This window comes from Saccopteryx bilineata, chromosome 1 (assembly GCF_036850765.1).
Source record: "Saccopteryx bilineata isolate mSacBil1 chromosome 1, mSacBil1_pri_phased_curated, whole genome shotgun sequence".
Classification (NCBI taxonomy): Eukaryota; Metazoa; Chordata; class Mammalia; order Chiroptera; family Emballonuridae; genus Saccopteryx; species Saccopteryx bilineata.
In genome coordinates, this window is record NC_089490.1 from 15551333 (window position 1) to 15578502 (window position 27170).

The window sequence follows — 27170 nt, forward strand, 5'->3', positions numbered from 1 at the left end:
GGATTAATGCGCAGGTGGCCACCCTGTCACCATCACGGTGCGGACAACCTAGCTGTGGTCAGACGCAGGGCTTGCGGCTGCCCGCCCGCCCGTCCATCACCACTGCGCGCGGGGCCGGGGCCCATTGGCAGAGCCTGATGCTGCTGGCAGAGCCTGGCGCTCCGGGCAGCCCTCCTCTGCTGAAAGCCGTGGCCAGTCCATCTGTGCCCCAGTCCCTAGGAATGTTCGGCACCACTGCACCCACATCCCGGCCGCAGCAGAAGGCACTCAGGTTCGGACTGCCAGGTTATTATGCTCACAGACTCTTCATTGTCTGAGTACCAGTGGAAGTCTAATCTGCTCACCACACATGGAACTCCGGGATATCAGGACAGGCCACCTGGAGAGCCCTGTAAATGAGGACTCTGAGGACCCCCGGGGAAAACGACAAAGGGACTTTCTCCCTGGTGGGCCCCACAGCACCGGGATCAAAACTCTCAACAATGAGGGGTTAAGGCAGCTCTAACCAGTGTAGACAGGACGCTCGGGAAGAAAGCAGAAAGGCACAAGCCTCAGGTCGGGCACTGCTTCACCCAAGGCTGTAACTGCCCGTTTGAGGGGCTGCCCAGATGGTGGGGTGGCAGAGGCAGGAGGTGGGGCTCTAGCTCTCATCTAATAACTATGTGACCTTGGGTAAGTCATTTATTTAACCTCTTGAAGCCTCAGTTTCTTCATCTGCAAAATGGTGATAATATTACATCTGAGGCTCTAGAGCAGGGGTCCCCAAACTATGGCCCCGCAGGCCGCATGCGGCCCCGAGGCCATTTATCCGGCCCCCACCACACTTCTGGAAGGGGCACCTCTTTCATTGGTGGTCAGTGAGAGGAGCATAGTTCCCATTGAAATACTGGTCAGTTTGTTGATTTAAATTTACTTGTTCTTTATTTTAAATATTGTATTTGTTCCCGTTTTGTTTTTTTACTTTAAAACAAGATTTGTGCAGTGTGCATAGGGATTTGTTCACAGTTTTTTTTATAGTCCGGCTCTCCAACGGTCTGAGGGACAGTGAACTGGCCCTCTGTGTAAAAAGTTTGGGGACCTCTGCTCTAGAGGCAATTACTTCTGGGTTGTATGGATTAAATAAGATAATGTTCATTGGGTACGGAGCACAATGACTTTTATTTAGTAAGTGCTCCATAAACTTCAGTTCCTCTTCCATTTGATAATATAGTCTGGGACCCCCTGGAAACCCCTTCAAGGGCCTGCTAGAGGAAAATGTACAACTGAATGGGGAGAGCTACTTTGGGGGGATGCCAAGAGCTATAATCCCCAGAGAGCAGAACATCAGATGGGCTAAAAGAGGTCGTCACTGGAGGGAAAACTCTCCTCCAGGAAGACATACAGGATGATGGTGGGAAAGAGAGGTTGCCATTTATCAGGGCAGAGAGCAGCTTCGGTACCCAGGACCTGAGCCTGCCTGGCCTAAGGATATGGGGTCCCCTGGACACAGGGTTAATCATGTAAAATTTTCCTGCATGGGTCCCAACGACCCAGACCCACCACACTCTGCTGGTCCTGGGGATGCCATCACCGCACTGCACGTGGCCCTAGGCTCTGAGAGCAACCCAGACTAGATGTGACCGAGTGCCCGTGTGCCTCAGCATACCTGCTGACCCAAAGGAGCGGGCTCTCGTCTGGGTTGCTGCAGTGACTGCTGTGTGGTCTGGGACCAACCATGTAACCTCTCGTCTGGAGCCTCGACTTCCTACCTGTAAAATGGGCATAAGAGTGTTTCCAACCGTGAGTGTTAAATACTACAAGAATGGGCTCCACCACGCACAGCACAGGCTGCCTCTGCAATACTCCAGATGTGCAGTTAGAAGGGAGCAGCACAAAACCAAATGCTCTCCCCAGGTGTCTGCCATGAAAACGGTCCCCGGGTCAGAGAGTTGCAGCATCATTGCAGTGTCCAGTGAGGACCCTGGCAGCCCCCTGAGTGACCCTGTCCCCCCAGGAGCCCGAGGCTCCCGTGTACCCGTTCCCAGCACTAGGGATGGGGTTCATCCTGGGACCAGAGAAAACTGCCAAATTCAGGGCCCCAACCCAGACTGCAGAGCCTGGACCAGTCCTCGGCCAGAAAATGGAGGGAGCCGTGGCTTTGCTGAAGCGGAGAACCCCAAAGCCCCACCTGACCCAAAGCCCCGTGGCTTCCCCCGAGCCCCACATTGGAAGAACAGGGCATTGCCGGGAACCTGGCAAGGCCTGGCTGTGGGCGGAGGGGAGACACAGGCCTGAGGCACTGGGTTTGGGCTGAAATGAACATCTGGGGACCCCGGCCCTCAGAAAGAAGGGGATGGTGGCAGGTGGGTGGGAGTCTCTTCCAGCCAAACCTGCAAGTACTGACTGAGGCTCCACTCTAGCACGGAACTTGACTCAACCTCAGTCCATCACATAAAATAAAGACTCATCTTAGGTGCACAGTGTGTTAATAAGTGCGATGACATACCAGAAAGCGACGTGCAAGCTATCCAGCTCTGCACAGATTAGGTCTCGTTAGGTGCCGCGAGACCCAAATGTGGCTTCAGGAAGTGGAAACTGCAAGTTAGGAAGCAGGCCGCGATGCACCGATCAAACCAGTGAAAATATATTAAAGCGATAAAATCCCCCTGTGGCTGGGCTGCACGTTGAGGCCGGCTCCAACTTTGTGTAGCACAACCCGGCAGGGCGAAATGAGGACCATAAAACTGTTCCTCTCCGATGACCTATTAGGCACTCTCACTTTGGGTAATAGGCCCCAAGGAAATATTTAAAAGGAAAAGGTAATTCACATAAGGATATTCACGGCAGAGCAATTTAGAAGAGAGGGAAATTGGCGTCTGCCCAAATGTCCAGCAAATGGAGAAATGGTGACCAAACTCCAGCGCATCGATGCAGGGGGGGTGCCCCAAGGCCATTAAAGTGACAGGTCTGAGGGCCCAGTCAATACCGGGGGACGTGCGCAGGAGATAAAGTCGTCCAAGAAAGCAGCACGGACCACTGTTTTACTGCTATGTAAAAATATATTGACAGGTATGGGCAGGGAGTTTAGAATGAATGGCTGATGTTTGATGGTCACTGGATTCCTTTTTTTTTTCCCCCTATGAAGTTGTTTAAGTGGGTAATAATAACAGTAACAACCCTGAAAGCAAAATCAATCTTACAGCTTGGGAGCAGGTGGGGCCTTAGACCCCAGGACAGAGGGCGGGGGAGGGAGGGACAGTGTTTCCAGGGGCTGAGGGGCGGGGTCTACCACCGCCAGGCCGTACACTGATCCTCCCACCCCCGGCCGCTGGGGGGTTCGTGGGCATCACCCCACCCAGATGCCAGTGTGATTATGAGTGCCACAACCTGACTGCTTGAAACCTCTTCGAGCTGCCTCTGCCGAGCTCCTCCGGGCCAGGCCTTCATCCCAACTTAAGAGGCAGGAGGGGGGTTGGCTCTGCGGGTGAAATCCAGGGAGCCAGATGCAAGGGTCTGAGTCATTTTATGCCTCTCTTCATTTGCTGACCTCAGGAGGACAGCCCTTATTCCCCCTAATATCCCCAAGGCCTAAGGGCCACTTCTTACCCACACATTAGTGAGACACACTGTCCCTCTGCTATCCCCTTCCGCACCCCACACCCAGTCCACCAGCAAGCCCACCTCTCCACTCCACCTTCAGAACTGATCCTGACTCTGAGCCCTTAGACACCACCACCGGCTCTTGCCTGGATTACTGCGGCAGCCTCCCGCTGGGCCTAGCCTGCTTCCTTCCTTACCTGGTCTAATCTGCTCTCCGTGCACGCAGCCAAAGGGGTCCCCTTACAACACAAAATCAGATCTTCCTCTGCTGAAAACCCTACCACGGCTCCCAGTTTGCTTAGCATCAAAGCTAGTGTTTTTTCCAATAGCCTGACACACCCCTGTCACCGGCTCCCATCCCCACTTTCTGTTCTCTGTCCTCCGCCCCGCTGCTGCGGCCGCCCTGCTCTCTGTTGTTCTTCCAGTCGGCCGAGCCCACACCCACCTTCGGGCCTTTGCACTTGCAGCTTCCTCGGCTGCAAGGAGCTCTCCCCCAGATTTCCAGAGATCACCCACCACTTCAGCTCTCTTCAAGAGAGGCCTTTCCCATCACCCTGTTTAAGACGACAACACCCCCCCCCATTGCTCTCTCTTTCCCTGCTGTGTTGTTCTTCCTAACACTCATCAGCACCTAGCATATTAAACTGTCACTTGTTCTCTGTGTCCCTTTCAAAAGGTGAACAACTCCGGGATGGAAAGCATGTTATACCTCTGAAAGGGATGAACAATCTTTCTTTTGCAGGAGTCCATTTGAGAAGCATGAAGTTTAGGAGCATATATTCTTTAAAGTCAGGTATATTTAGAAATCAGGAAATGCCATACCTGCCCTTCCCCCCACCCCCACCCCCACCCCCACCCCCGCTTAATTATTCTCATTTTTCTCTCCATTGTTGAAGGGTTTCTCTCCCATTTGGGGCTAAAATCTTAGAAGCCACATAAGTGGTATGCACTGTAGGATCTGATTACAATGCTGAGCCTCTGAACAACTTGTAAATGGCTTGAAACCCAGCAGGTTGGGAGAGAAAAGTGAAGGACTTGGGGGGGTGGGGGAGGCCAATTGGATCAGAGTTCAATCACAGCCAGGCACAGAAAAGTCACTGCCATTAGGAGGCTCCTGGGGGCTGGGGATGGAGAAGGGGGCACTGCCCCTTAGGAGGAAGGTGAGGTCTGGGACGGGCAGTGATGGGGCTGTCTCCCGACCTACAGAGTAACTCAAAGGGCATGCTCCTGTTCTAATCTTCATCAAGGGGAGAATGGGGGCGGGGCGGCAATTCTGCCATCCCTTCTCCTAGACCAGCCTCTGGGTTTTGCTCCCTTTCCCCCAATATTATGTCACATGCCTATACCTGGAGTCTCACATGTCACTTTCCTGGTGGCAGCCTCTGACTTGTCAGCTTCCTGAGCCAAACCTGGGCTCCGGAATCACTCACTCAGCAGGTCCTCCTCTGAACAGCTGGGTCTTCTGCTCCCCACAAGCCAGGCTCCTGTTAACAATGGCTTTCCACCCTTTCTCTCTCGCTTCCTCCTCACCACCACCCCTTGAGAAGGTGCTATTATTGTCACCACCCTGTGCACCAGGACACGGAGGCACAGGGCAGAACCTCTCCAAGACCACACAGCCTGTGAGTGGCTAAGACAGAACTTGAACCCAGATCTGGCTCAGAAGCCTCCACTCCATACTCCCTCCCTCTACCCCACCTGAGCCAGAGAGATGATTATTCATCGACTTTGATATATTTAGTTTGCTTGCTTCTGAAATTAGACCTTGGTGGTGTCATGGAACCTGGCGAGTCATGTGCCACCGATGACCTCAGAGCTGCTAGTCGCTGACACCTCAGTGTGAAGAACTTCTCCACTTACTCTCCCCCCTGAGGGCTATGACAAATGAGGGGAAAAAACAGTGTGTGGGGGGGGGCGCGGGGAACTGCAGGACCCTTCCCAGAATCCTCCTCTGTGGTTGCCATGGTGCTACCTCTGCAAAGGCCTGGACCTTGGTGGGGAGGGGAGGGTGAGGTGGGGCCAAAGGAAGTGACCCAGAAGAAAATGAGGTAGCCTGTCTACGAGGTCCTCCTGGAACAAGGGGGGCTGCAGAGCCATCAGACCTGAAACCTTCATTAGGGTCACCCTCGGCGGAAGGGAGAAGGTTCCCAGGAGGAAGGGAAAGACTAAAGCCGAGATGGGTGAGGGAGGTGACAGAAGTGTGTGGGAGGGTGGAGGAGCTTCAGGGAGGAAACTGAGGCACACGAGAAAGGCTGGACCCTGCAGGGACTGGATACGTGGTAGCCCTGGCCCAGCGCCCAGCAAGTAGTAGGTACTTAATAAATGTCAGCTCAAAAGAGACTTCCTGGTCAGGACACCATGGGCCACAATTTGCTTAGACCTGAAGCATTCGCACTGCATTGTGGGGAGGCACTCTGGGCCCCGTGGTGAGGGGCCCTATGTGAGGGTCTCCCGCCCTGCACAGAAGCTTTTCCAGGGTGCCAGGTCCCCTCTGATCCTGAGCAACTCCGACCCTGCCAGGCTGGCTGGGGAGGGCTTCAGGGGAAGAATAGGCCCCCCGCCACTCAGTCCAGCTGGGGCCACTGTGTCTCTGTGCCCAGCCCAGCCCCCACCCTGGCACAGGCGCAGCGGGTGAGCGCACGCCTGGCACCGTTCCCAGTGCCTGGGAGAGAGGCTCCAAGTGGGCGGCTTTGTGTTTTGTGAAAACCAAATCTACAACCGATCTCTCCAGCCAAGCAGGGCCTGCTGGGAAGGCTGGCGGGCCTCTCTTCCCGTCCCCCTGCTGGGCCCCACCCTCTCCCAGGAACCGTGGGGAGTACCAGCTGCCACCCTGGCTGGCATGGGGGCTGACAGGGGACGGGCCTGGGCCCAGCTCCAGTGCCAGGGTTCGCCCCTCTCCCCACCCTGACCCCCTTCCTGCCTAGAATAAATTGGAATACAAATCAGAGGGAAACGCTTTCTTCTGTTTGAACAAATTGCTATGGATTCCTCCCTGTCTCAGGTCAGGGCTCGCGATGGGGGATACTTTCACTCGCCGACTGCTAATAGACTCAGGAGAAGCCTCCGGATCGATGGAGACCGGGGAAATTAGCCTGGAGCTCCAGGCCAGCCTCGGCCTGCCCCTGCCCCCCCCCCTTTGGGGCTCCTAGAAGGGATGGGGCAGCCATAACCCAGGCTGGACAGAAGCACCAGCTGACGGCCCGTTACCGCCCCCCTGCTTGGGAACCAAGGCAAGGGCATCCAGGAGGGGAAATAGGATAAAGATGGACCCAGCGAAGCCCCCAAAGAGGTCTGCAGTCCCCCCATTGTCAGCGCCCCTGCACATATGTCCACGTCCTTGTGTGCAGCATCAGCACGCACGTACACACCTCTGGCACATGCGCGGATCCTCCACAGGTGCATATATTTCACCTGTGCACAAAAATACAGATAAAGTGTGCATGCACCGGGACAGAGAACATGGGGAATGTATTTCAGTTTCCGTCGAGGTAGCCCGAGAGAGTTTATCTAATGCCAGTGGTTACACACACACACACACACACATCCACATCACACACACACACACACGTGCATGCAAACACACTCCCTTCAGTAAATGAGAGCCCAGATCTGCCTTGGAGACAGACGTAGGAGAGAGGGTTTGTTCATGGGCAGGTAGAGCTTGCAGCTAGCTACCTTGACGTGACCATTTGCTTCTGGCTTCTGGTTTCTGCCTCTAAAAACTGAGCATTTAGGGCCAAGGTGACCTCTAAGCCCATTACCTCTGACCTTTCATGATTCCAAGCTGGGCTGCCTATTGGCTGTGTGGCCTGAGGACTTCTCTTGCCCTCTCAGCCTCAGGTTTCTCTTCTGACAAGTGATGACATTTGCCCTACCATCTCTCCTGGCTCTGTCACTGGCAACACCTGCGATTCCTGGCCATCTCTGTCTTGCTCTCCACTGTGTCACCCAGAACAGTGTCAGGCACATAGACAGTGCTCAAGAAAAATTCCATTTATTAGTTCATTAATCTCAGGCCCCAGTTAGCAGTGAAGAGACAGAGAAATTCACAATAGGATGGAGGTGTCACTCGGACCCAGACCCATAAGGCCCAGGGGTGTTCAGGGGTGCAGACTAGGCCGGGCATTACCCATGGGAGGTGTCTTTCCAGCAGAGGGAAGTGGACAGAACAAAGTCGACCTTATTACCCACACAGAATCCTGCCTGTGGAGAGAAGGGGCAGTCTTCTAGTGTCAGAGACTGTCCCCACCTCTTTCCTAGTGCTGAATTCAGCGGGTGGAAAGCGAATGATCATGCCCCAATGCCCCACAGCAATGCCCACAGGACCCTGGAGACTCTGGGTTTGTCCCCCAGCGACCCCCCACACACACACACACACAACCCGGCTCTCCCCAGGTGTGAGGCCCCTCGATCCTCCTGGAAGAGCCTGGCCTCCACCAGAGGGCTCTTGGGGAAATCAATGGGCTGAAGTTCTGGTCACAGAACGCAAGGAAGGAAACAAGGAGCTCAGCGGTCTGGTGGCTGCAGGAGGGAGTTTCCCAGCTGGACTCAGGGCTTATACACGCGGCCCAGAAGGCAAGACCTACGAACAAAGAGCTCCGCCACACAGGCTGGTTCTGAAAAAGCCAGACGGAAGCCTAGGCAGGCTGGAGTCCAGGCTGCGGTGCCCTCCTGTCCCGAGGCTACAGCCACACTGCCTGGTGTGCAGCAGGCTGAGAGCACTAGGGATAACACCCCCAGGGGCAGCCCACACCTACAGACGGTATTTGGTGTGTACCTCCCCAGCTCCCTCACCATAATGGGCGAACTCTGAAGTGTAGTGTGTGCTTTACGCAGTGTCCCGGGGGTCCCCGGTGAGACAGGGTGGTGACTGGCTTCACAATGCACCTTTTTTTCGGTTCCCTTTGCTTCCCTGTCTCATGTCCCCATTCCCCTACCTGAGCGCCCCGCGCTCACCTCTCAGATAAACTGCCCGCACTCGGCTCCTTATCTCAGGGTCTGCTTCTGGGGAGCCCAAACTGAGACCATCAGTCCGAACCAATTTGACCAGCGTGCTGGGCCCTATTCGCTCTCTCACGCGGCCACAACTCAGGGCCCTCATATGGTCACACACACACACACACACACACACACCCCAAGTACCCTACCACACTCCTCTTCCTCCACCCATCACGTCTCTAGAAACCTCCTTGCCTGAATCCCAATTCCTCAAGATTCAACTCGTCTGATCAGCCAACCTGAGCCACTGGGAAAAGGCATGAGGCTGCTGGGTCTTCCTAGAGCAACCTTCCAGGAGAAGGGGCTGTGTTCCTGCTGGCTAACGTGTTGGTGACCCTAAAATAGAGCACAGAAGTATGACAGAGACACTGCCAAGCTGACTGCCCCCTCCTCCGACAAGGGGGCTTCCCAGGGCCTCCTTGACATTTCATTAAGGGCTTTGAACATCTAACCAGGAGTTCCTCAAAGGAGCCCGAGGTCCTGTAGTCCAGATGCAATGTGGGCTGGGAATAAAAATAGGGTTTCCAGGGGTGGGAGAGCATCCTAGAGATGCACACAGTGAGCCTATGAACACCATGTCGACATGCCCTGGCTTCTCCTGAGTCTGGGAGGCTACATGGGAGAATGAGAAAGATCCAGTAGAGTCCCTTGACATAGCTTTTAATTTCAGCCTTGGTACCCAATTGCTGTGTGACCTTGACAAATCACTAACCTTCTCTGGTCTCAGTCTCTTCCTGCACTGAATCTCAAAGTTCTGCTTCTGGGTCACTTTAGGTCACTGGCTGGCAGCTGAGCTCATTCCTTGCCACACCTCGGACCCTATCTCATGGCCTTCTTGTGGCTTATTCCAGAAAGGAGAGTAAAGCCAGGCCTTGCCACAGCAAAGAAGAATTGCAGCTTGTCTTGTGGGCTGATATATTTTGCTGGAAGGTATATTGACCTTCCAAGGTCACCATTTTACCAGAACACCAGAGCCAAACCCAGGCAGAGGAGGCCACCAGCATCTAGCCCCCTCCCCACCTCTACCTTCCCGAGGTCCCTCTCAGAGATGGGAAAGCATGCCTCATAAGAGTTTCTTAAGAAGCACACAGGGAAAGTCTCAGGACCAAGGAGATATTTAAGTTCAGCTCAGAGGCCTCAGCTCCTGCATCTTTCTGAGAAGAGGTTATGTTGAATTAAGGTCAAACAATGAGACGAACTTCCCCACAACAAAGGACCAGAGACACTGAGCAAACAGCAGTGGACATGCCTGGTCTCATGTAGATGTGGACCTGCCAAAAGGCAGAAAGATGAGCTAGATCACCTCTGCAGCACTCTCTGGCCCATGGCTTCTGACATAGCCCCTCAGTTTCTGTTCCCCAGAGTCAGGGGGGTCCACAGAGCCGTCATGCGGCTGGGGCTGAAAGGAGCCACTTGCTGGGGGGAGAGGTACCACCCAGCAGAAATCAGCAACCTCACAGAGTGTGAACAGTGTGTGGGGTGGGGAGGAAGGGAGGAGAGCTCTGGCAGAAAGGAAGCTGGGACACTCACATGAATGTGTGGGTGACCCCAAGCAAGTCTCTCCCTTATTCTGGGTCTCAATCTTCTATAAAGTTCCATCCTCAGAGCAGCCAGAGACCCCGCCCCACCCCACCTGAGCCAGGCTGGCAGGGTGTGGGGGGAGAGGGGAGGAGAGCAGTGTTTGCATCCATCGAAGTTCTCTCTCGTTTCAAGAAACACCAGCTGACCGTGAGATGAGGATTTGTGACAAAAACTGCACATTACCTACCCAATATCCATTCTCCCTTCTTTCTAACTAAGCCCATTCTCTTAAGTGAGGATGTGCCCCTCTAAAAGGCCACACCTCTCAGCCTCCCTTGCAGCTAAGAATAGCCCGTGAGATATAAACACAAGTCATTGAGAGAGGGTTTCTGGCAAAGCTCTTTAGAGAAAGCTGGCTCAGCTGGTAGGCCTGCTCTTTAAATGTCTCTCTCTTCGTCCGACCTGGAATGTGTCATGATGGCTGAGCCCCAGCAGCCCTTTGGCAACTTTGAGGCAAAATGCTCCAAGGCAGGGGTTCCCAAACTTTGCTGCACATCGGAATCCCACGGGAATCTTTAAAATAAAATGCTCGTGGCCTGTTTCCCACTCCCAGATTTTCTAATTTAATTGGTAAGAGGTATGACCTAGGCCTTGGGATTTTTATAGACTCCCCAGGGAGTTCTAACAGGAAGCGAAGGTTGAGAACCCCCTGCTGTGGGGAGAGCGGAGCAGCAAGCTGACAGGAGCCTGGATCTCTAGTGGCCAAGGAGCCCCACGGCAGCCGTGGGTCGTCTGCCTCTCAACTTAGGAATCAACTTGCATTTATTGGAGCCTCTGTCGTCAGGTCTTTGTTTCTAGCAACAGAAGGAGATATTTTTATATATATATAATTTAGTGAGAGGAGGGGAGGCAGAGACAGAGACAGACTCCCTCATGCGCCCGACTGGGATCCACTCGGCATGCCCACCAGGGGGCGATCCTCTGCCCATCTGGGGCCCTTGCTCCTTTGCAATCAGAGCCATTCTAGTGCCTGAGGCGGAGGTCATGGAGCCATCCTCAGTGCCCAGGGCCAACTCGCTCCGATGGAGCCATGGCTGCAGGAGAGGAGGTAGACAGAGAAGCGAAAGGGGTGGGGTGGAGAAGCTGATGGGCGCTTTTCCTATGAGCCCTGACCGAGAATCAAACCCAGGACATCCACATGGAGGGCCAATGCTCTACCACTGAGCCACCCGGCCAGGGCCCAGAAGGAGATTCCTAACTCGACAGTACAGCCCAGGGAACAAACACCGGCCCCATGCTGCCCCGAGGACCCTCACACTCGGAGCAGCAGGCTGGCTCCAGACTTGGCATCAGGCAGTCCTAAGTTCAAATCCTGCCTCCATGGCCTGCTCAGTGTAGGGCCTTTGACAAATCACTGGAGCTTCTCCATCTGAAAAATGAGGTCCTTGGAAAAGGCTGCGTTCACCCCCACCACCCGCAGGCTCCCCGGGGCGCAGGCGCGCGCCACGCCTAGGGCACGGGTGCACTGCGCCTGCACAGCAGCCGCAGCACCCACAGCACCCGCAGCCCTTCCAGACACTCAGCAGGTGCCCGTGAACTTGTTTGCTTTGTTTACATTGAATTGCTAAAATGTAGTCAGGTTCTGAAATTTCCTTTTATTTATAAACCAAACGGGGAAGAGAATAAACAAAAGGACCACATTTCAAAACACATAGCAGGATTTACCTATTGCAAATAAGTGAAAACAGCACTTCTGGGGCAGTTTCATTCAGTCTCTCTGGGTTAGAGACCGGAACTCTCCTGGTGAGAAGCAGGAAGAGCCCTGGCAAGATAGCTCGGTTGGTTGGAGCGTGGGCCCAAGGCTCAGAGGTTGCTGGTTCAATCCCCGGTCGGGGCACATACAGGAACGCATCGATGTTCCTGTCTCTATCACTGTCTCTCTTCCTTCCTCTCTTTCTAAAATCAATCAAAAAGTAAAAATAAAAAGAAGCAGGAAGACAGGCCAGTCCCCCAAGCTCCCAACCTGGACCTTCCACTTAGCACTGTTAAAATAGAAGGTCATCCTGTTCATAATTTAAACAATAATAAGCGTGTGTGTTTTTTTAAAGACCCCAGGGACCACATGAGCTTGATTGAAACAAAGTTTGGGCAGTGACCTGGAAAACCCAGAAATGCCCTCAGAAAGCCCCAGGGAAGAAGACATCTGCTTGGGCCTGACTCATTCCGACAGACTGTCTACGCCAGCTGCACCCAGTTCACCTGGGGCACTGTGGGACTGCAGCTGCGTGAGGCCACCTGCAGAGCCTCTGTTCAGAAGGTCCAGAAGGTTCTGGGCGGAGCCAGGCATCTGTTGCTGAAAAAGCTCTCCAGGTGGTTTCGACAGGCCACCGGGGTTGAGAAGCACTTCTTGACACAGCCTCCAACCCTCCAGATAATCAAAGTCTATTTGGGCTGAGTTTCTGGGACTGAAAAGAAACCAAGAAGGGCCTGTGCTGGGATCTCCGAAGCCAGCTCAGCGGCACCCTCACGCCTGCAGTCACCCCGCCCCGCACTGAGGCTGCACGGGAGCCGCTTCCCGCAAGCAGACTGCCCTCTAGGGGGAGCTGCCATGGCCCCCTCCGGCCTGCCACGCCTCTCGTAGGTGCAGCCTGCACCGCTGGGTTCCGCATGCCGCCCCCCTCCCTGGGGCTCCCTACCATCTGCCTGCCACCCTTCTGCTCTCTCGTGAAACAGTCTCCATCGTGCAGCTGAGAGTTTACAAAGTGCTATCACTTGGACTTCTTTCTAACTCCAAGAGGTGGGCGTGCCTGAACCGGTCTTCCAGACAGGGAAACTGAGGCTCAGCGAGGTGAGGCTGTTGGTCCAGGTCCCCTCAGAGGCAGCAGGCGCCTACCTGGCCCTCCAACCCCTGTCTGCACATTTGGGTCCAGTCCTCCTTCCTTTAGGCCCTCGTCACTCAGACATTGGCCCGTGGGCCCCGCACTGGCATCACCCCAGAGCTTGTTAGAAAAGCAGACTCTCAGCCTAGTCCAGGCTCACGGGACCAGGGCCTGCGGACCCCCAGGACACTCCCGCTGGGTAAGGAACTGCTCCGTGCTGCGGCTGCCTCAGCCGCCAACCTCCCAGTCCCAGGCCAGCCCTTCTTCTGTCTCCTCCCCCAGCCCAGATGCCCTGGCTTCCTGAGGCTGGGTCCCTTCCCCTGGCTTTCCCGTCCCTGTCCCCTCTCGGGTCTCCTCCTACCCCCTGATGCCACCTGCTGTCTCCTCCTTCTCCTCCTGCCCCAGGGTGCTCTCTCCCTCCACGCTCTCTTCCTGGCGATTTTACTCCCCTCCACGCTTCAGCCCACAGCAGCTCTGTGCACGCAGACCCAGACGTGCAGATCCACCTCCTCAGAGCGGATCTCTGTCCTGACCAACGCTCACGTCCAGCGGCCCCATTAACATCTCTCCCAGACAGACATCCCACACCAGGACCCCACCCAGTGGGAAAGTGCACTGGTGTTGTCATGAAAATAACATCATCTCTGCCGCCTTGGTTGAGGCCGGGCCGGTGCTCAGGCTGATATCATCTCGGGGCGTGCTCATCACGAGCCCACGCGGTGGGTGTAGTGACCTCCAGCTGACCGGGCGGAGAAGCCACGCCTCAGAGAGCAGATGGAACTTGGGCTCTGACAGCTGGTGCGCGCAGAGCTGGGGTCAGAGCTGGGTTTCTCACCAAGAGTACAGGCTCTGAACTACTTCACGGCACTGCCCCAAACCTGTCTGACTTCCTCTGCCTCGATGCCATGGGGTGCCAAGCCTCCCAACGCCAAACCTCGGGCCATTTTCAGCTCCTATCCCTAACCTGAGCTCTTCCTGAAACGCGTTTAGGACCTAATGCTCGTTCAGTATCATTTCTCCCATTTTCCAAGAGTCTCCTTTACCCCCCACCCACCCCGTACAGTCTATTCCATGCATGGCAGCCTGAGGGATTCTATTAAAAAGGTGTCACTTTGTGTTTCTCCACCCAAAACCCTCCCATGGCTCCTCACCTTACTCAGAAAAAAGCCAAAGTCCTTACACAGCCTTCAACAATCTGGACACAATACCTCTCCATCCCCACATCCTACTCCCCTCCCCATGGCTCAGTCTGCCCCAGCCATACGGACTCCTCTTTGTGGCTAAACAAGCCAGGCATGCTTCTACCCCAGGGCCTTAGCACTGGTTACTCTCCCACTCAGAACGCACTTCCTGCACATATCCATGGGGCTTCCTCCCTCTCCCCTGGGCATCTTTAGGTCTCTGTTCTGGTGGCACCCACTCAAGGGGGTCCCCCCCCACCACTGTATACAAACTTGAACTACTGTCCACCACTCCTCGTCCCCTTGGGTGCTTTACTGTTTTATTTTTATAGAACTCGTCACCATAGCATCCATTAGATACTTATTCACTGACTTGTTGGCTGCCTGTCTCCCCTCAAATTGGATGTAAACTCAAGGAAAGCAAGAACTTAGTTCCAAATATCTCAAGAGCTCCATACAGAGCCTTCAGTCATGTTTGTGGAATGACTGCATTGCTGGTACCCAGTCCTTCCTGTCCACTCTCACAGCCACCTGGATCAACCTGGCACTTCAGCTCCCCTGACCTGCCAGGCCCTGGCCAGTCTCCCTCTACCTGACCCTGGCCTCCTCAAACACCACCGCACAACTGCCGGCCTGAAACACAGCTCCCATCAACCCACTTCCCCGCCCAAGACCCTGCCAGCAGCTTCTCCCAGGCCCGGGATCCCAGCCTGCTCCCGCCAAGTACAGGCTCCTCCCTCCACTGACCTCCATCAGCAGATCTAGGTTTAGGCCCAGCTCTGCCACTTGGGCAAGGAACGCCATCTCTCTGAGCCCTCAGTTTACCCGGTGGTGAAATGGGCTACGAATGGCTCTCTCGGGGGTGGCGGTGAGAACAAATGAAGACAGCGCACATTCCTGAGCGCAGCCGGGCAGAAAACATGGGCAATTTTGACTGATTATGCCTTTACCGTTCCACTCAGTCTGCCCATTTGTTTCCCTTTCAACCCGTGCTCAGAGCAGCAGGTGACACCGCTCCCCACCCACCCAGGCTCTGCGTCCTCCAGGCCTGTCCTCCGCCTGGGATGCCGTGCTCAGCCTCTTCTGCTCCTCGTCAGGGACGACTCAAGTGCCCCCTCTTCCGCTAGTCCCTGGAAGCCATTTCTCCCCCCTTGGAGTTCCCACAGCCCTTTATCTGCCCCTACCTCCTGGCATTTACCAAGACCTTCCAGGCACCGCCACCTTGCGTGCGGCTCCCCTCCCCTTCTCTTTGAGGGCAGAGCCCCCAGCTTATTCTTCTCTGCGTCCCTGTCAACCCTCAGGACAGGGCCTGGCTCGAGAGAGGCCGGCACCAGGGAGATGTTTAATGAACGGTGAGGGGCACACCATACTGCTTTCCGGCCCCCCAATCAGAAGATCCACTTGGATCAGGTCTCAGAGCCACTTCTTCTCAGCTGTGGGACCTCTAGCAGCTTGCTCGGAACTTCGGTTTTCTCATCTGTCACATGGGGGCAATAGGACCTGCTATGCTGACCTCTCAGAATGTATGGGCCTCCACGGACGGAGAGGCATGAGAATGCCTGGTAGGGCACGTGGCGCTTGCACACCTACTCAGGACTGTTGTTATAACCATTGATTCTCCCTGCAAGGTTTTTTTTTTCTTTGCACAAAAAGATGCCTGGAAGAACCATCACTAAAGTCATGGCAGGAGTCAAGTGAGTTTTACTTTCTTCCTTATATTTTTATGCTTCTCTGGTTGTTTTTGCAAAGAGTGCATGTTACTCATAGACCTGGTGAAAGGGAGATTTCGTTGTTGTTTTTTAAAGGATCTACTTCTTTGAATTAGGCATTGCTCTGTCTCCGTATCAGCACTTCAGTGCAATAAGGACCCCAGCATTTAAATGCAATAAGGACCTCTTCGTAGCTAGTGACTGCAGACACATGCCTGCAAGGCAGGGTCTTCTGATGATGGGGGCGGGGAAGATGCAGGAGAGGGGCCACACCCCAGGTTCACACAGAGGCAAGGTGCCAGGGCATGGGGCCCTGCTCTGCACGCAGCCCCACCTACACGCAAGTCCACAGAACTGAGCCTACAGGCTAGCGAGTGTGGCTTTGGCCACAGGTGACTGCCCTGGGACACTGGGAGGGGAAACATGGGAGCTTCCGAAGGCCTAAGGAGCCCCCTTGGGCCCCAGGCTAAGGAATTAGAATAAGTCTCAGGCCTCGGGGAGTCCCGAGGCCAAGGGAAGGAGCCTGGGAAAAGCAATAAGCAATGTGGTGGCCAAGCCCGCCCCCTGCTGGCCACATCTGGAGTGGCAGTGACAGGTGCACAGGACAGGGTCCCCAGGCACACACACACCCCCTCACCTGGGGCCTAGTCAGGCTGTGTCCAGAGGCAGGTAGGGGCTGGGCAGGACTGAAAGGCCCAAGGTCCCATCTCCTAGGTCCCCGGGCTTTGCTGGGCAGGGAGGGCAACCTCTGGCCTGAGCTCCCTGAGCCCAGCCACAAGGAGATGCGAGGGGATAGGGAAGGAAGGCCAAAGTGGGGGCACGGAGGGAGGAGGCGAAGTGGAGAGGAGGGGGCACGACACTCCTGCCTCTGTCTCACTCCTCCCAGGCCTGCCTGTGCCTCCTGGGCAGCCCGAGAACCCGGCTGCTACCACGGCCGGGATTTCCCTGCCTCCGTCTCACCCCTCCCGGGCCTGCCTGGGCCTCCTGGGCAGCCCGAGAACCCGGCTGCTACCACGGCCCAGATTTCCACTCCCGCACCCAGGTATTGATTTCCCGCATCATTCATTTGCCGGCCTTGGCTGCTGTGATTAGCTCCCTCCATTCTCCCCATGGAGCCCCCCGCCCGTCCCTCCATGTTCCAGCAAAGCAGAGCTAATATCAGGCTTTAAATGGGGCTTTGCCACCCAGCCCCAGCAGCTCACGGCCAAGCCTGGCCAATTACAAGGAGGCCACAGCCCGCCCCCTCAAGGGGGCTTTCCTGACACATACAACTTCTCTAACCATCCCCACCCACCCCCAGAACCCCCACCATCCAGGAAGCATAGATTCGTAGGATGAGGCATCGTGAAGATCCTACCCTAAGCGGGGCTGCTGGGTCTGACTCCAGACCTGGGGAGACCTGAGACAGGCTCAGGGACCAACATCAACGAGGGGGGCGTGTACAGACAATGCTGGCAAAGCCAACAAAACAGGCTGGATTGGGGGACCCAAGGCCCCCTCTCTCCCTCATGCGGTTTCTATAACTGAGAAGGAAGAGAGGCATGGACTTTCTTGAGGACATTTGGAAAAACCTAAGCTTTCTGTTAGCCCTTAGGAGACCAGCGTTTTCCAATACAGTGAGTTCTCCGGAGAGAGTTTCATCTGGACAGGCGGTTTCAGGGCACAGGCTAGAAACTCTACTGAGAATCCCCAGAGTGCCCACGCCTAGATCCACGCCTAGATCCACACCCAGAAGACGGCCCTGGGAGACACACATCCTGAAATCCCTCCTCTGCACCCCTCAGAGGAGGGGGGAGGAACCTGACTTGGTGATAATTCTGTAAGCTATGTTGCTCTTGTCAAATTATTCAACATCTGTCTTCATGTTCCCACAAAAATTAGCATAGGATAGTAGTTCCTGATGACACCTTTGGTGAAATATTTTGACTTCCACCAGTAAGTTGCAAACAACCTGTCTTAAGGATAATGTCAATTCCCACTGCCGCATATTAAATAAGCCAGGGGTTTGTTGTGTTTTTGTAAGGGAGAGGAATCCCTGGCTAGAAGTCCGGCAGTGATAGTAGGAAATAAGTCAGGGGAGGTGGTCCCTGATGCTAGCCTCATGATGAATACTCTTCCTTCCCTTAGCTACTGCATTTGCCCAGAACCGGACCTCTGGGGCCAGCCTGCTACCCGGCCTGCCAGAAAGCAGCTTACAGGATCTGCCCTGGGGCACAACACACTGGGCCAGGACGCGGGGAGGTGGGGAGGGAAGAGGGAACCAGCTCCAAATGGACCATCTGGTCTAGCTCCCGGCTGCTGTAGCATCTGCGCCCCAAAGAAGAGTGGAGCCACCTGGCCAGACTGAGAGCACCTCCCCAGTCCTGGTGCAGACAGTCAGCTCAGAGCAGGCAAGGCAAGAGGGCCCTCAGAGGGAGCCCAGCACGGGCTCCAGTCTCCGGGCTCCAGTCTCTGGGCTCCTGTCTCCGGGCTCCAGTCTCTAGGCTCCTGTCTCTGGGCTCCAGTCTCCGGGCTCCATTCTCCGGGCTCCAGTCTCCGGGCTCCTGTCTCCGGGCTCCAGTCTCTAGGCTCCTGTCTCTGGGCTCCAGTCTCCGGGCTCCTGTCTCCGGGCTCCTGTCTCTGGGCTCCAGTCTCTGGGCTCCTGTCTCTGGGCTCCTGTCTCTAGGCTCCTGTCTCTGGGCTCCAGTCTCCGGGCTCCAGTCTCCGGGCTCCTGTCTCCGGGCTCCTGTCTCCGGGCTCCAGTCTCTAGGCTCCTGTCTCTGGGCTCTAGTCTCCGGGCTCCAGTCTCCGGGCTCCTGTCTCTGGGCTCCAGTCTCTGGGCTCCTGTCTCTGGGCTCCAGTCTCTGGGCTCCTGTCTCTAGGCTCCTGTCTCCAGGCTCCAGTGTCTGGGCTCCTGTCTCTGGGCTCCTGTCTCTAGGCTCCAGTGTCCGGGCTCCTGTCTCTGGGCTCCTGTCTCTGGGCTCCTATCTCCGGGCTCCAGTCTCCGGGCTCCAGTCTCTGGGCTCCGGCCTCCTACCAGCCCTCAGCAGAGACTGGCCGCTCAGGTCAGATGCTGACAGCTTTGCCCTCCACATCCTGCTCTTCCCCCTCTCTTCAGTTCAGCTAGTCAGCCCTTCCCTCGGGCACAGGCCCAGGGGCAGAGGGCAGGGCGGGGGTTCCTTCCTAGGGCACACTTCTTTTTTGTGTGTCCTGAGTCAAACCGCCCCCCCTTCCCTGCCAGGGCGGCACTCGGCTTCTAGGTCTCTTCTCTCTTTTCCTCTCTGGTGCCCCCGACAGCCACCAGCTTAAGACTCTGTGACTCGCCCTAAGCAGAGACCCTAAAAAAATGCCCAACCTGCCGCAAACATTCTTAGACAGACTTCTTAGAAAGAAAGAATTTTAAGAGGCATTTCCTCAAACTCCTCCAAACCATGGCTCATATATATATATATATATATATATATATATACACACACACACACACACACACACACACACACTTACATTAAACTTATTGGGGTGACACTGGTCAGCAGGGTCATATAGGTTTCAAGTGTATATTTCTATGATACATGATCTGTATATGGTATTGTGTGCCCACCACCTAAAGTCAAATCATCTTCCGTCACCATATATTTGGTTCTCTCTATGTCCCCCCCACCTTCTTTTGCAATAAATATTTGTTGAGCTCCTGCTGTGTGCCAGGCACCATGCTGAGTGCTGGAATTCAGTGAGGGACACTAGTGACCATTTTTCACCCCGATCCTCTACTCTTTCTCAGGCTGCTCCATCGACTCTGGGCATAGAGGAGCAGTGCGGGGAGGGAGGAGAAAACCAGCTCTCCATGCTGCGCACCCCAGACCCAGCCCTGCAGTGGCGTTTCCTTCTGCTGTCTCCGGCCAAAGATACAGCACCCTTCTAGCGTCACACGGCTCTCAGGACCTCTTGCCATCCTCCTCCTCATGCTAGATCTTCCTCTCTCTCCATCCACTTCCATCAGGCTTCCCACCCAGCGAGTGCCCTGAGGCCCCGGGCTGCCTTGGAGCTCCGCTCTCAAAGGGCAGGTGGCAAGGATGCCAGGAGTCCAGGGTTGGCCCCAATGCACACAACCCACTTGGCTCACTCTGAGCAGGAGCAGCTTGGATCCAGGCACATTGAAGGAGGAGGGAAAAATACCAAGAAAGGGGGCAGATACGCCAAGGACTAAATCTTGGCCCCAAAGTACTCTGCGGTCAGGGTCTGCAGAGACCACTGAACCTATCTCCACTCCTTGCCCTGGTTGCTGGGGTTTCCAGGCTAGACTCAGAGGAGCTTCCTCAAGATGTGCCCCATGCAGCCCTGGAGATGGTCAGAGAAGGTGGAGGGAAGGGAGGAGAGGGATGGCCAGGGAATGGGCTTGCCAGATTTGCCCAAAGCCACTCCGAAGGAGGACAGGGTGGAGGACAGCAGCACACAGGAGGGCTCTAGGTCACTCTGCAGAGTCCCCGGGGTGCGGGGAGGAAGAGGTAAAGGACTCATCCACGTCTCTCTTTAAGCTGCCTCTAAGGAGACAGTGAGTTTAGGGAGAAAGAGGACACACACACACACACACACACACACCCCTGCCGTCTTCCCTTGCCCTGGGTAGGCTCAGGCGTCTGGGACCCGCTCAGTGGTCTCGCTCAGTGGTCTCGTCCCCATCACCCAGCCTCTCTCAGTCCCTGCTACACTCTTCCTCCCTCTTTCCTCCTCTGGCCAGTGTAAAGGGCCAGACAGTAAGAGACACACAAACTAATTAAGAAGCAGAGTTTGGCCAGATGCCTGTGCCCGCCTCCCCAGGGAATTAAGCCCAGGCCAGCTAGCAAGTCACCTCCCAGAAACCCCTCAACACACCCCTCCCTCTTGTGAGGCAACCCAGAAGGAAGCATTAGCATCTGAATGTAAGGTTGGTGGCCCAAACTGTGCAGGGGGAGTGGGGGGACAAAGCCTCTGACCCCCACCAACAGAACAGGTCAAACTCCCGGGATCTAAGGGCCAGTAACTAGGCCCTCAACCTCAGAGAGAGAAAGAGAATCCTCCCCACTCCAGCCAGCTACACACCATTAAAAAGTGGCCTATACAGACCGCGCTGCAGTCAGGAGGAGGCAGAGCAAAGGCCACCCGGCCCAGAGACGGACTTTCTGTGCTGCGGGGTCAGGACACTGCGGGCTGCAAGAACTCCGAGGGAGGTCCCTGAGAGGGATGATGCCTGCCTTCGGGACCTTTCCCGGGGAAAACCCGCAGGAGAGGAAAGGGACAGGTGCCTGGAGTCCCCCTGGCGCCCAAGAGCGAGGCGTGGGGACGTGGGAGCAAAGCTGCCGGGCAGGAGACAGAGTTTGGACACGTAGAGGGTGGGTGCGTGCCATATTTGCGTTTCCTGGGGACGGTGGCTGTGTGTGTGTGTGTGTGTGTGTGTGTGTGCAGGGAGAAGGAAGGTGGGGCTGGTATTTTATAGCTGGGGACCGGAGACAGGAAGAACGGCTCGGGAGATGTCCGAAAAGGGGCGCCGGGGTTTTAAGCGCCGGATCCAGGGGATGTGGCATCAGCTCCGGCTATCGAGAAGCGAGTAAAAGAAGCGAAGCCTCCCCGAGATCGGGGAAGGCGGGCCCGCGGCTCCGCCGCGGTGCCAGTAGCCAGCTCTCCCGCAAGCCGCGCGCAACTCTGGGTCGTGCATCACTCGGCTTCCACTCCAGAGGCCCAGCCGGGGTAGAATCAGGTTACGTTGCAAGCCGCTGCCCCAGGCCCCAGGTTCGGGTCTGTGGGAGTCTCCGGAGCCGACTGGGTGCACTCCAGGGATCCCAATCACTACCGCCCGTGACCGGGTTTGAGAAAGTGGGTAGCTCTCCCTGGCATCACCAGCTTCACGCCAGACCCTACGACCCATCTCCTTGCTCCGAGGCAGCGAGCTCGGTCTCCTCGCGCCCTGGAAAAGGGCGGGGACCCGGGCATTGACTCCAGAGTGTGAGCCCGGGTCCCCACCGAACCCCGGCGGCGCGCACTTTGCGCCTCTTGCAAAGTTTCCTCTCGGTGCTAAGCCGGCGTGCAACGGGACACGGGCTCTTACCGTAGACTCCTTGTCCTCGGCAGTGGAAGGGGATCAGCGCCAGAAGTAGAAGGCAGGTCACCTCCATCTTCACGGCCGGTGCTTCATCCCCGCGAGGCGGCGTAGCCGGAGAGGCGGCTGGGGGCGCATCCGCCGGGGCCCCGCGATGCCCTCGGAGTCTCCCCCTTCTCTGAAAGGCGACGGAGGGGGTGGCCGCGGCGACAGAGATCGGGAGACTAAGGAGGCGGCAGTGGCGGTGGTGGCGGCCGCGGCGACCCGCGTTTCTCCTCTGGCGAGCCGCTGCCTGGGTGGGGACGCAGGGGGCGCTGGCCCGGCCCCGGGTGCCTCCGCGCGCCCGGCGCAGCAGCCAGCGCCCCGGCCCGAGGAGCCCAGCCGCCGAGTCTCCCTGGGTTCCCAGGGCTCTCCTCTCGGGGTACTGGGAGCCAGGGACCCTCTGCGTTGGCGCCGGCGCTTGGATCCAACAGGCGAACGACGACTGATAAACTTGTCTTTTCTCTACCCGGGGACGCCTCTCCGCTGAGCGGGGGTGGGGAGGCCGGGCTCCGAATGGGTTAAACCGCTGTCTCCAGTCCTGCGGCGGGTGCCGGGGGCTCGAGGGGCCGGGCTGGACGCCCGCTCAGGAGGCAAAGGAGCCCCAGCCCCGGCCCTCTGGAGCCGGGGAGTAGCGTGGGCTGGGCTCGGCCAAGGGAAGAGAGCCACGGGGCCCAGGATCTGCGAAGTTAGCTGAGCCACCGAGGAACCCCGGGGAGGAATCGCGCCCAGGCGCCCCGCGGGAGTCAGCAAAGCAATTCCAGTCAAAAGAGACCCCGAAAGCGGGGAAAGGAGGAAAGTTTGAGTCGTTTGAAAAATACTCGCGCTGTCGCCAAGGCCGGGGCTGCAGCCCGGGCGCCGCTCGCCGCCTCGGCTCGCCGCTCTGCGCTCCGCTCCGGCGGTCTAGCCGCGGCCGCGACGCTCCCGGGCTCGGCGCTCTCGGGAGAGCGGGTCTGCGCCGCGCCCCAAGTTGATCGTCCTTGCCCCCCGCCCGGCGGCCTCGGCCAGCAGGGGCCCCGAGCGGGCGGGGCCGGGCCAGGCTCCCGGGCGCGGCGGCCGCTGGGCTCCGGGCCGCGGGAGCGCTCCGCTCGCTCCGCAACTTGGGCTTCACTGTGCCGCTTTTCCCCCCTCGGAGCTTTTCATTCCGCGCTCCCCCGCCTCCCTCCGCCCCTCCCTCCGCCCCTCCCTCCCTCTCTCTCTCCCTTTCTCCTCCCTCCTCCCTCCTCCTCGCGTCTCCGCGTTCGGTCTCTCGCTCTCCCACCCTTTGTCGCTCGCTCTCCTGTTTGATTCCCCTCCAGTTAAAAAAAAAAAAAAAAAAAAAGGAGCCAATTAAAGGCAGCCCAGCTCGCCGGGTCCAGCCTCTGTCCAATTTCCTCGCTTCCCCCAGGACCAATTAGAGAAAACAAAACAGGGCTGGGGGAAGCAGACTGTTCTCTCTCCTCCCCACTCCCCCGTCCCCTCCTCCATCTCTCCCTCTCTCCGCACCCCCACCCCCGGCAGGAAAATGTCAGAAAGCAGAAATGGATCCATCTATCCCGAGGACAGTGGCGGAGGGACGTGGGTTTCGGCGCGGGCTCGGTCGCCGCGCGCGGGCACACGCGCTCTCCGCCCGCCCTGGCAAACCCAGACCGGCTCCCAGAGCCGGGTGCCCCGGTCCCAGTGCGCTCGCAGGGCCAGAACGGCCGCTCGCCCGGGGACCCGATCCGCCGGGCGCTGCACACTTTGTAAAAATGTTTTGCACTTTTGGGAGAGAGACGAAAGCGGGGATGGGAGGAAAAGGCCTGGGCGCCTGCGGTTCTCGGGGTCCTGCAGGCGCGCCGGTCGCTTGCCTGATGTCCTCTGCAGGGCTGTGAGCGCGGCCCCGGAGTCCCTCCGCCCCCGGCCGAGCCCCCGCCCCTTCCCAGGCCGCCTCGGCCTCTCCCGGCGTGGGGCGTGGGGCCACCGCCTGGCCGCTGGCTGAGCCGCGGGCGGAGAGGGCGCGCTACGAGCTCCTGCCCTGCCCTCGGCCCACAGGTTGCCAACAGTTTGTCCGCAGGACCCTGACGCCGGAGGTACAGCGGACCATTCTCCGTGCTCCCCAGCTCGCCGCTCTCGCCATCCAGCCTCCGCTCAGGACCTAAGGCGCCCCCAGCCGCCCCAGGAGCTCACTCCCTTCCGGCAGCTGAGCCCACGGCCCGCACCAGTTGCTGGGAGCTGGCACTCCGGGACTCCGCTACCTCGACCGGGCCCTCCCGGAGGAGGGGTGGGGAGAGCTCTCCTTGCCGACGCCGGTGGGAAGGGGTGTAGACTGGGGAGCGAGGCGGGAGGCCGACCCCTCGCGTCCGATCGTGTCCTCCCTGGGTCCTGCTGATCTCACCTGCTCCACCTGTCGCGATTATTTATCTCGGTCTGTTGGCAGGGGTTGTGTTAGGGCGGCGGGTGGGAGCGCAGACAACCGCAGCAGCTAACTAGCGTGGAGATGACCAACCCTCCGACCGCCAAGCTCCGGAACTAGTCAGTATCTTGGCCCTGATGCTGGTTTCACGACTCTGCATTTGTCAAAACTCGAACTGTACACCAAAAAAAATAGTTAATATTTTCGTATGTAAATTAAAACATAAAAATTTAAAAACAGTAGTAATTACCACTCCTTCCCCATCTCATTTCCTGCCGGCCTTTCCTCTCCCGACTGTCCAAGGGTTGGCTCCCACGGGAGTACGTGCCCCCAACTGCGGGGGCAGGAGTAGGGGGTGTGGGAGAAACTCAAGACGGCTTTGCGGGGAGGGGGTGCCATCAGCTGAAACCTCAGCTCTCTTCTTGTCCATCTCCAGAAGTCCGGAAACATCTGAGGAATCCTATTCTCCCTCCACCTCCACTTAATCGCATGTCCTCTGTCCCCTCCCCCTTTCTGTTTCTTTCCTGTGGGTCCAAGACCGAATAAGGGCACCCAGACCCATCAGATACCAGCTGAAGGTGTGTTAAATGAATGACTGAATGATGTCCACCATGTGCCAGAGACCACAGACCTTGGATACCCTCAATGCTGCCCTTCTTTCTATCCTCACCCCCCCAACCATTATCCCAAAGAGAAAAATCCGTTTCTGCCCCACAGACAAGCAGAAGTGTCGCCTTCTTCCCACCCACCGCCCCCACCCAGCCTGAAGAAAAAAAAAAAAAGTGGCACCAACTAAGGGTGCAATTAATGAGCAGATTCTTTTATTGTCATCTTCTGATTATTTGAACATTCCTAGAAATTCTCACCACTTCCAGGAAGCTTTCAGGGAGTAATCACAGTGATTGCGGCCCTTCTTGGCTTTGCTCATTCTAAGTTGAATGAGCCCTTATCCGTGTCATGGGAAACTGCCTTTCTATTTCCCAAAGGGCTAGTCCAACCCCAAATAGCAGTTAATGGCTCCTCTTTCGCTGTGGGGTGCATAATGGGGGGGACAGGGGACCCCACTGACTCAGTTGACATTTTCTTGAGTTTGTCATCTCAGAACACCTACACGGCCTGGAGGAGAAAGAAGATTCATAATGGAGAGGGACTTGGGAGAGAGAGGAGCAGAAGACCGAAATTGGAGCCAAGCTGGGATTGAACATTTGCTGTAGTTAATCCACTTGTGAATACGCTGCAGCTAATTGTATGCAGTGTAAATACCTTGACAGCCTGTTTGCTGTGCCTGTAAATTCAGTCATCTCGTCCCCCAAGTGTGCCCCGCCTGCTGTCTCTGCCAAAGCCCTGGATCTGATGATGGAAGGCAACTAGGCTTTGGAGCCTTTAGCCCTGCCTTCCAGTCTTAACCTCTCTAAGACTCAGTTTCCCCAGCGGTAAAGTTGGTAAGATCCCAATCTCTCAGAGCGGCTGGGAGACGCGTAGTAATAGCTGACACATGCCAGGCGCTGTGCTAACTATGTATTAACTATGTATTAACTATGTAATCCTCATTACAACGATGCAAGATAGGGCTGTTATTCTCACAGAATAACAAGTTGGTGACTCATGCAGCTAAAGGCCTGGCTGGGCTTTGACCTAGGTAGCCTGGCTCTGTGACCTTGCTCTTTCCCACTGTTTCATGGTGGAGAGACCGAGGGGCTTATGTGCCTAGTAAATGTTTCCACAAGAAGTGTTCCCTGTTCCCTTCACACACAAAGAACAACTCCCTGGGCTGCAGATTGGGCTGCTGGGGGTTAGGGCAGAGAGCTAGACCACTGGACCTGAGCTCACTGAGGCCCGAGGCCTGGAGCTCACTCATCAGCGCCCCACTGCCAACCCTTGGGTTCCACCCAAGATGCTCTAAGAAAAATCCCATTATTTTCCCCAGAGAAAGCCCAGCGCTGGGCTCCAGGAGGCCTCTGGAACTAGCTGTTGACTGGGGGACGGGGTGCATGGCAGTCAGGGAACTGGGAGCCCAGACCTCGTGCCGCAGGGCAGTGGCGGGCTTCTGTTGTGGGCTGTGTTACTAGAGAGCTCCCCCATCTCCTCTGCCTCTTGCTCATTCGCCTCCAGCAAGTCAGAGCCTGGAAGAGGAGAGGGAGAGACAAAGGAAGAGTCGTTGAGGGGACGTTGTCGTCTGCTCGTGAGGGAAACAGTCTCTGAAAACCATACAGTGGCAGGTATCGATTCCATCTCACGGCAAGACGCCCTGGGTCAGGTGGGGAAGGCCGGCTGGGAGGGGACCAGCACCGGGGAGAATTACGGCCGCTGAAAGACCGGTTTATTAAATCGGGCTCTAACAAATAGCCAATTAATTGTTGCAGCTGCTAATTAGTAAGCAGTTAACTCCTGTTATAAATCGTGCTGCTCAAGACTAGTGATAATGCAATCACATGATGACACCTTCAGAGGGAAGGGGTCTGAAAGATTTCTGTGGCCTGGGGTCTGCGGCCTGTTCACCCCTCCTCACTCCTAACCCCCACAGGCTCTCTCCTCATGGAAGGCTGGCTTCACGAGAACATAGCCCCTGTCTGTGCGTTCACCATTCATTCATTTAACAAATATTTAATGGGCTCATTCTATGCGCCAGGCAGTACTCTAGGCACTGCATGTAACCAAAACAGACAAGAACCCCTGCCCTCCTGGTGGTTACATTCTAATGAAAAGGCATACAATGGACTAAGTAAATAAGGAAAATAAATAGTATTTAGATTGAAAAGAAAATGCTGAAGGTAGGAGGAGTAAAAAATGTGAGGACTGAAATGTTAGAGAGGGTGTCCAGAGAATATCCCACTGACA

General features: G+C 56.4%; 1 protein-coding gene across 1 annotated transcript in view; it reads right to left on the reverse strand.

Annotated features, from left to right (window-relative positions):
- MDGA1 (MAM domain containing glycosylphosphatidylinositol anchor 1) overlaps positions 1 to 22544 on the reverse strand; it is a 59184-nt gene extending 36640 nt beyond the window's left edge. The window contains exon 1 of the mRNA XM_066240091.1: positions 21929 to 22544. Coding sequence (XP_066096188.1) covers positions 21929 to 21995 — 67 coding nt within the window. The 5' untranslated portion in view covers positions 21996 to 22544. The remainder of the gene's footprint in view (positions 1 to 21928) is intronic.
- Positions 22545 to 27170: the final 4626 nt, after the last annotated feature.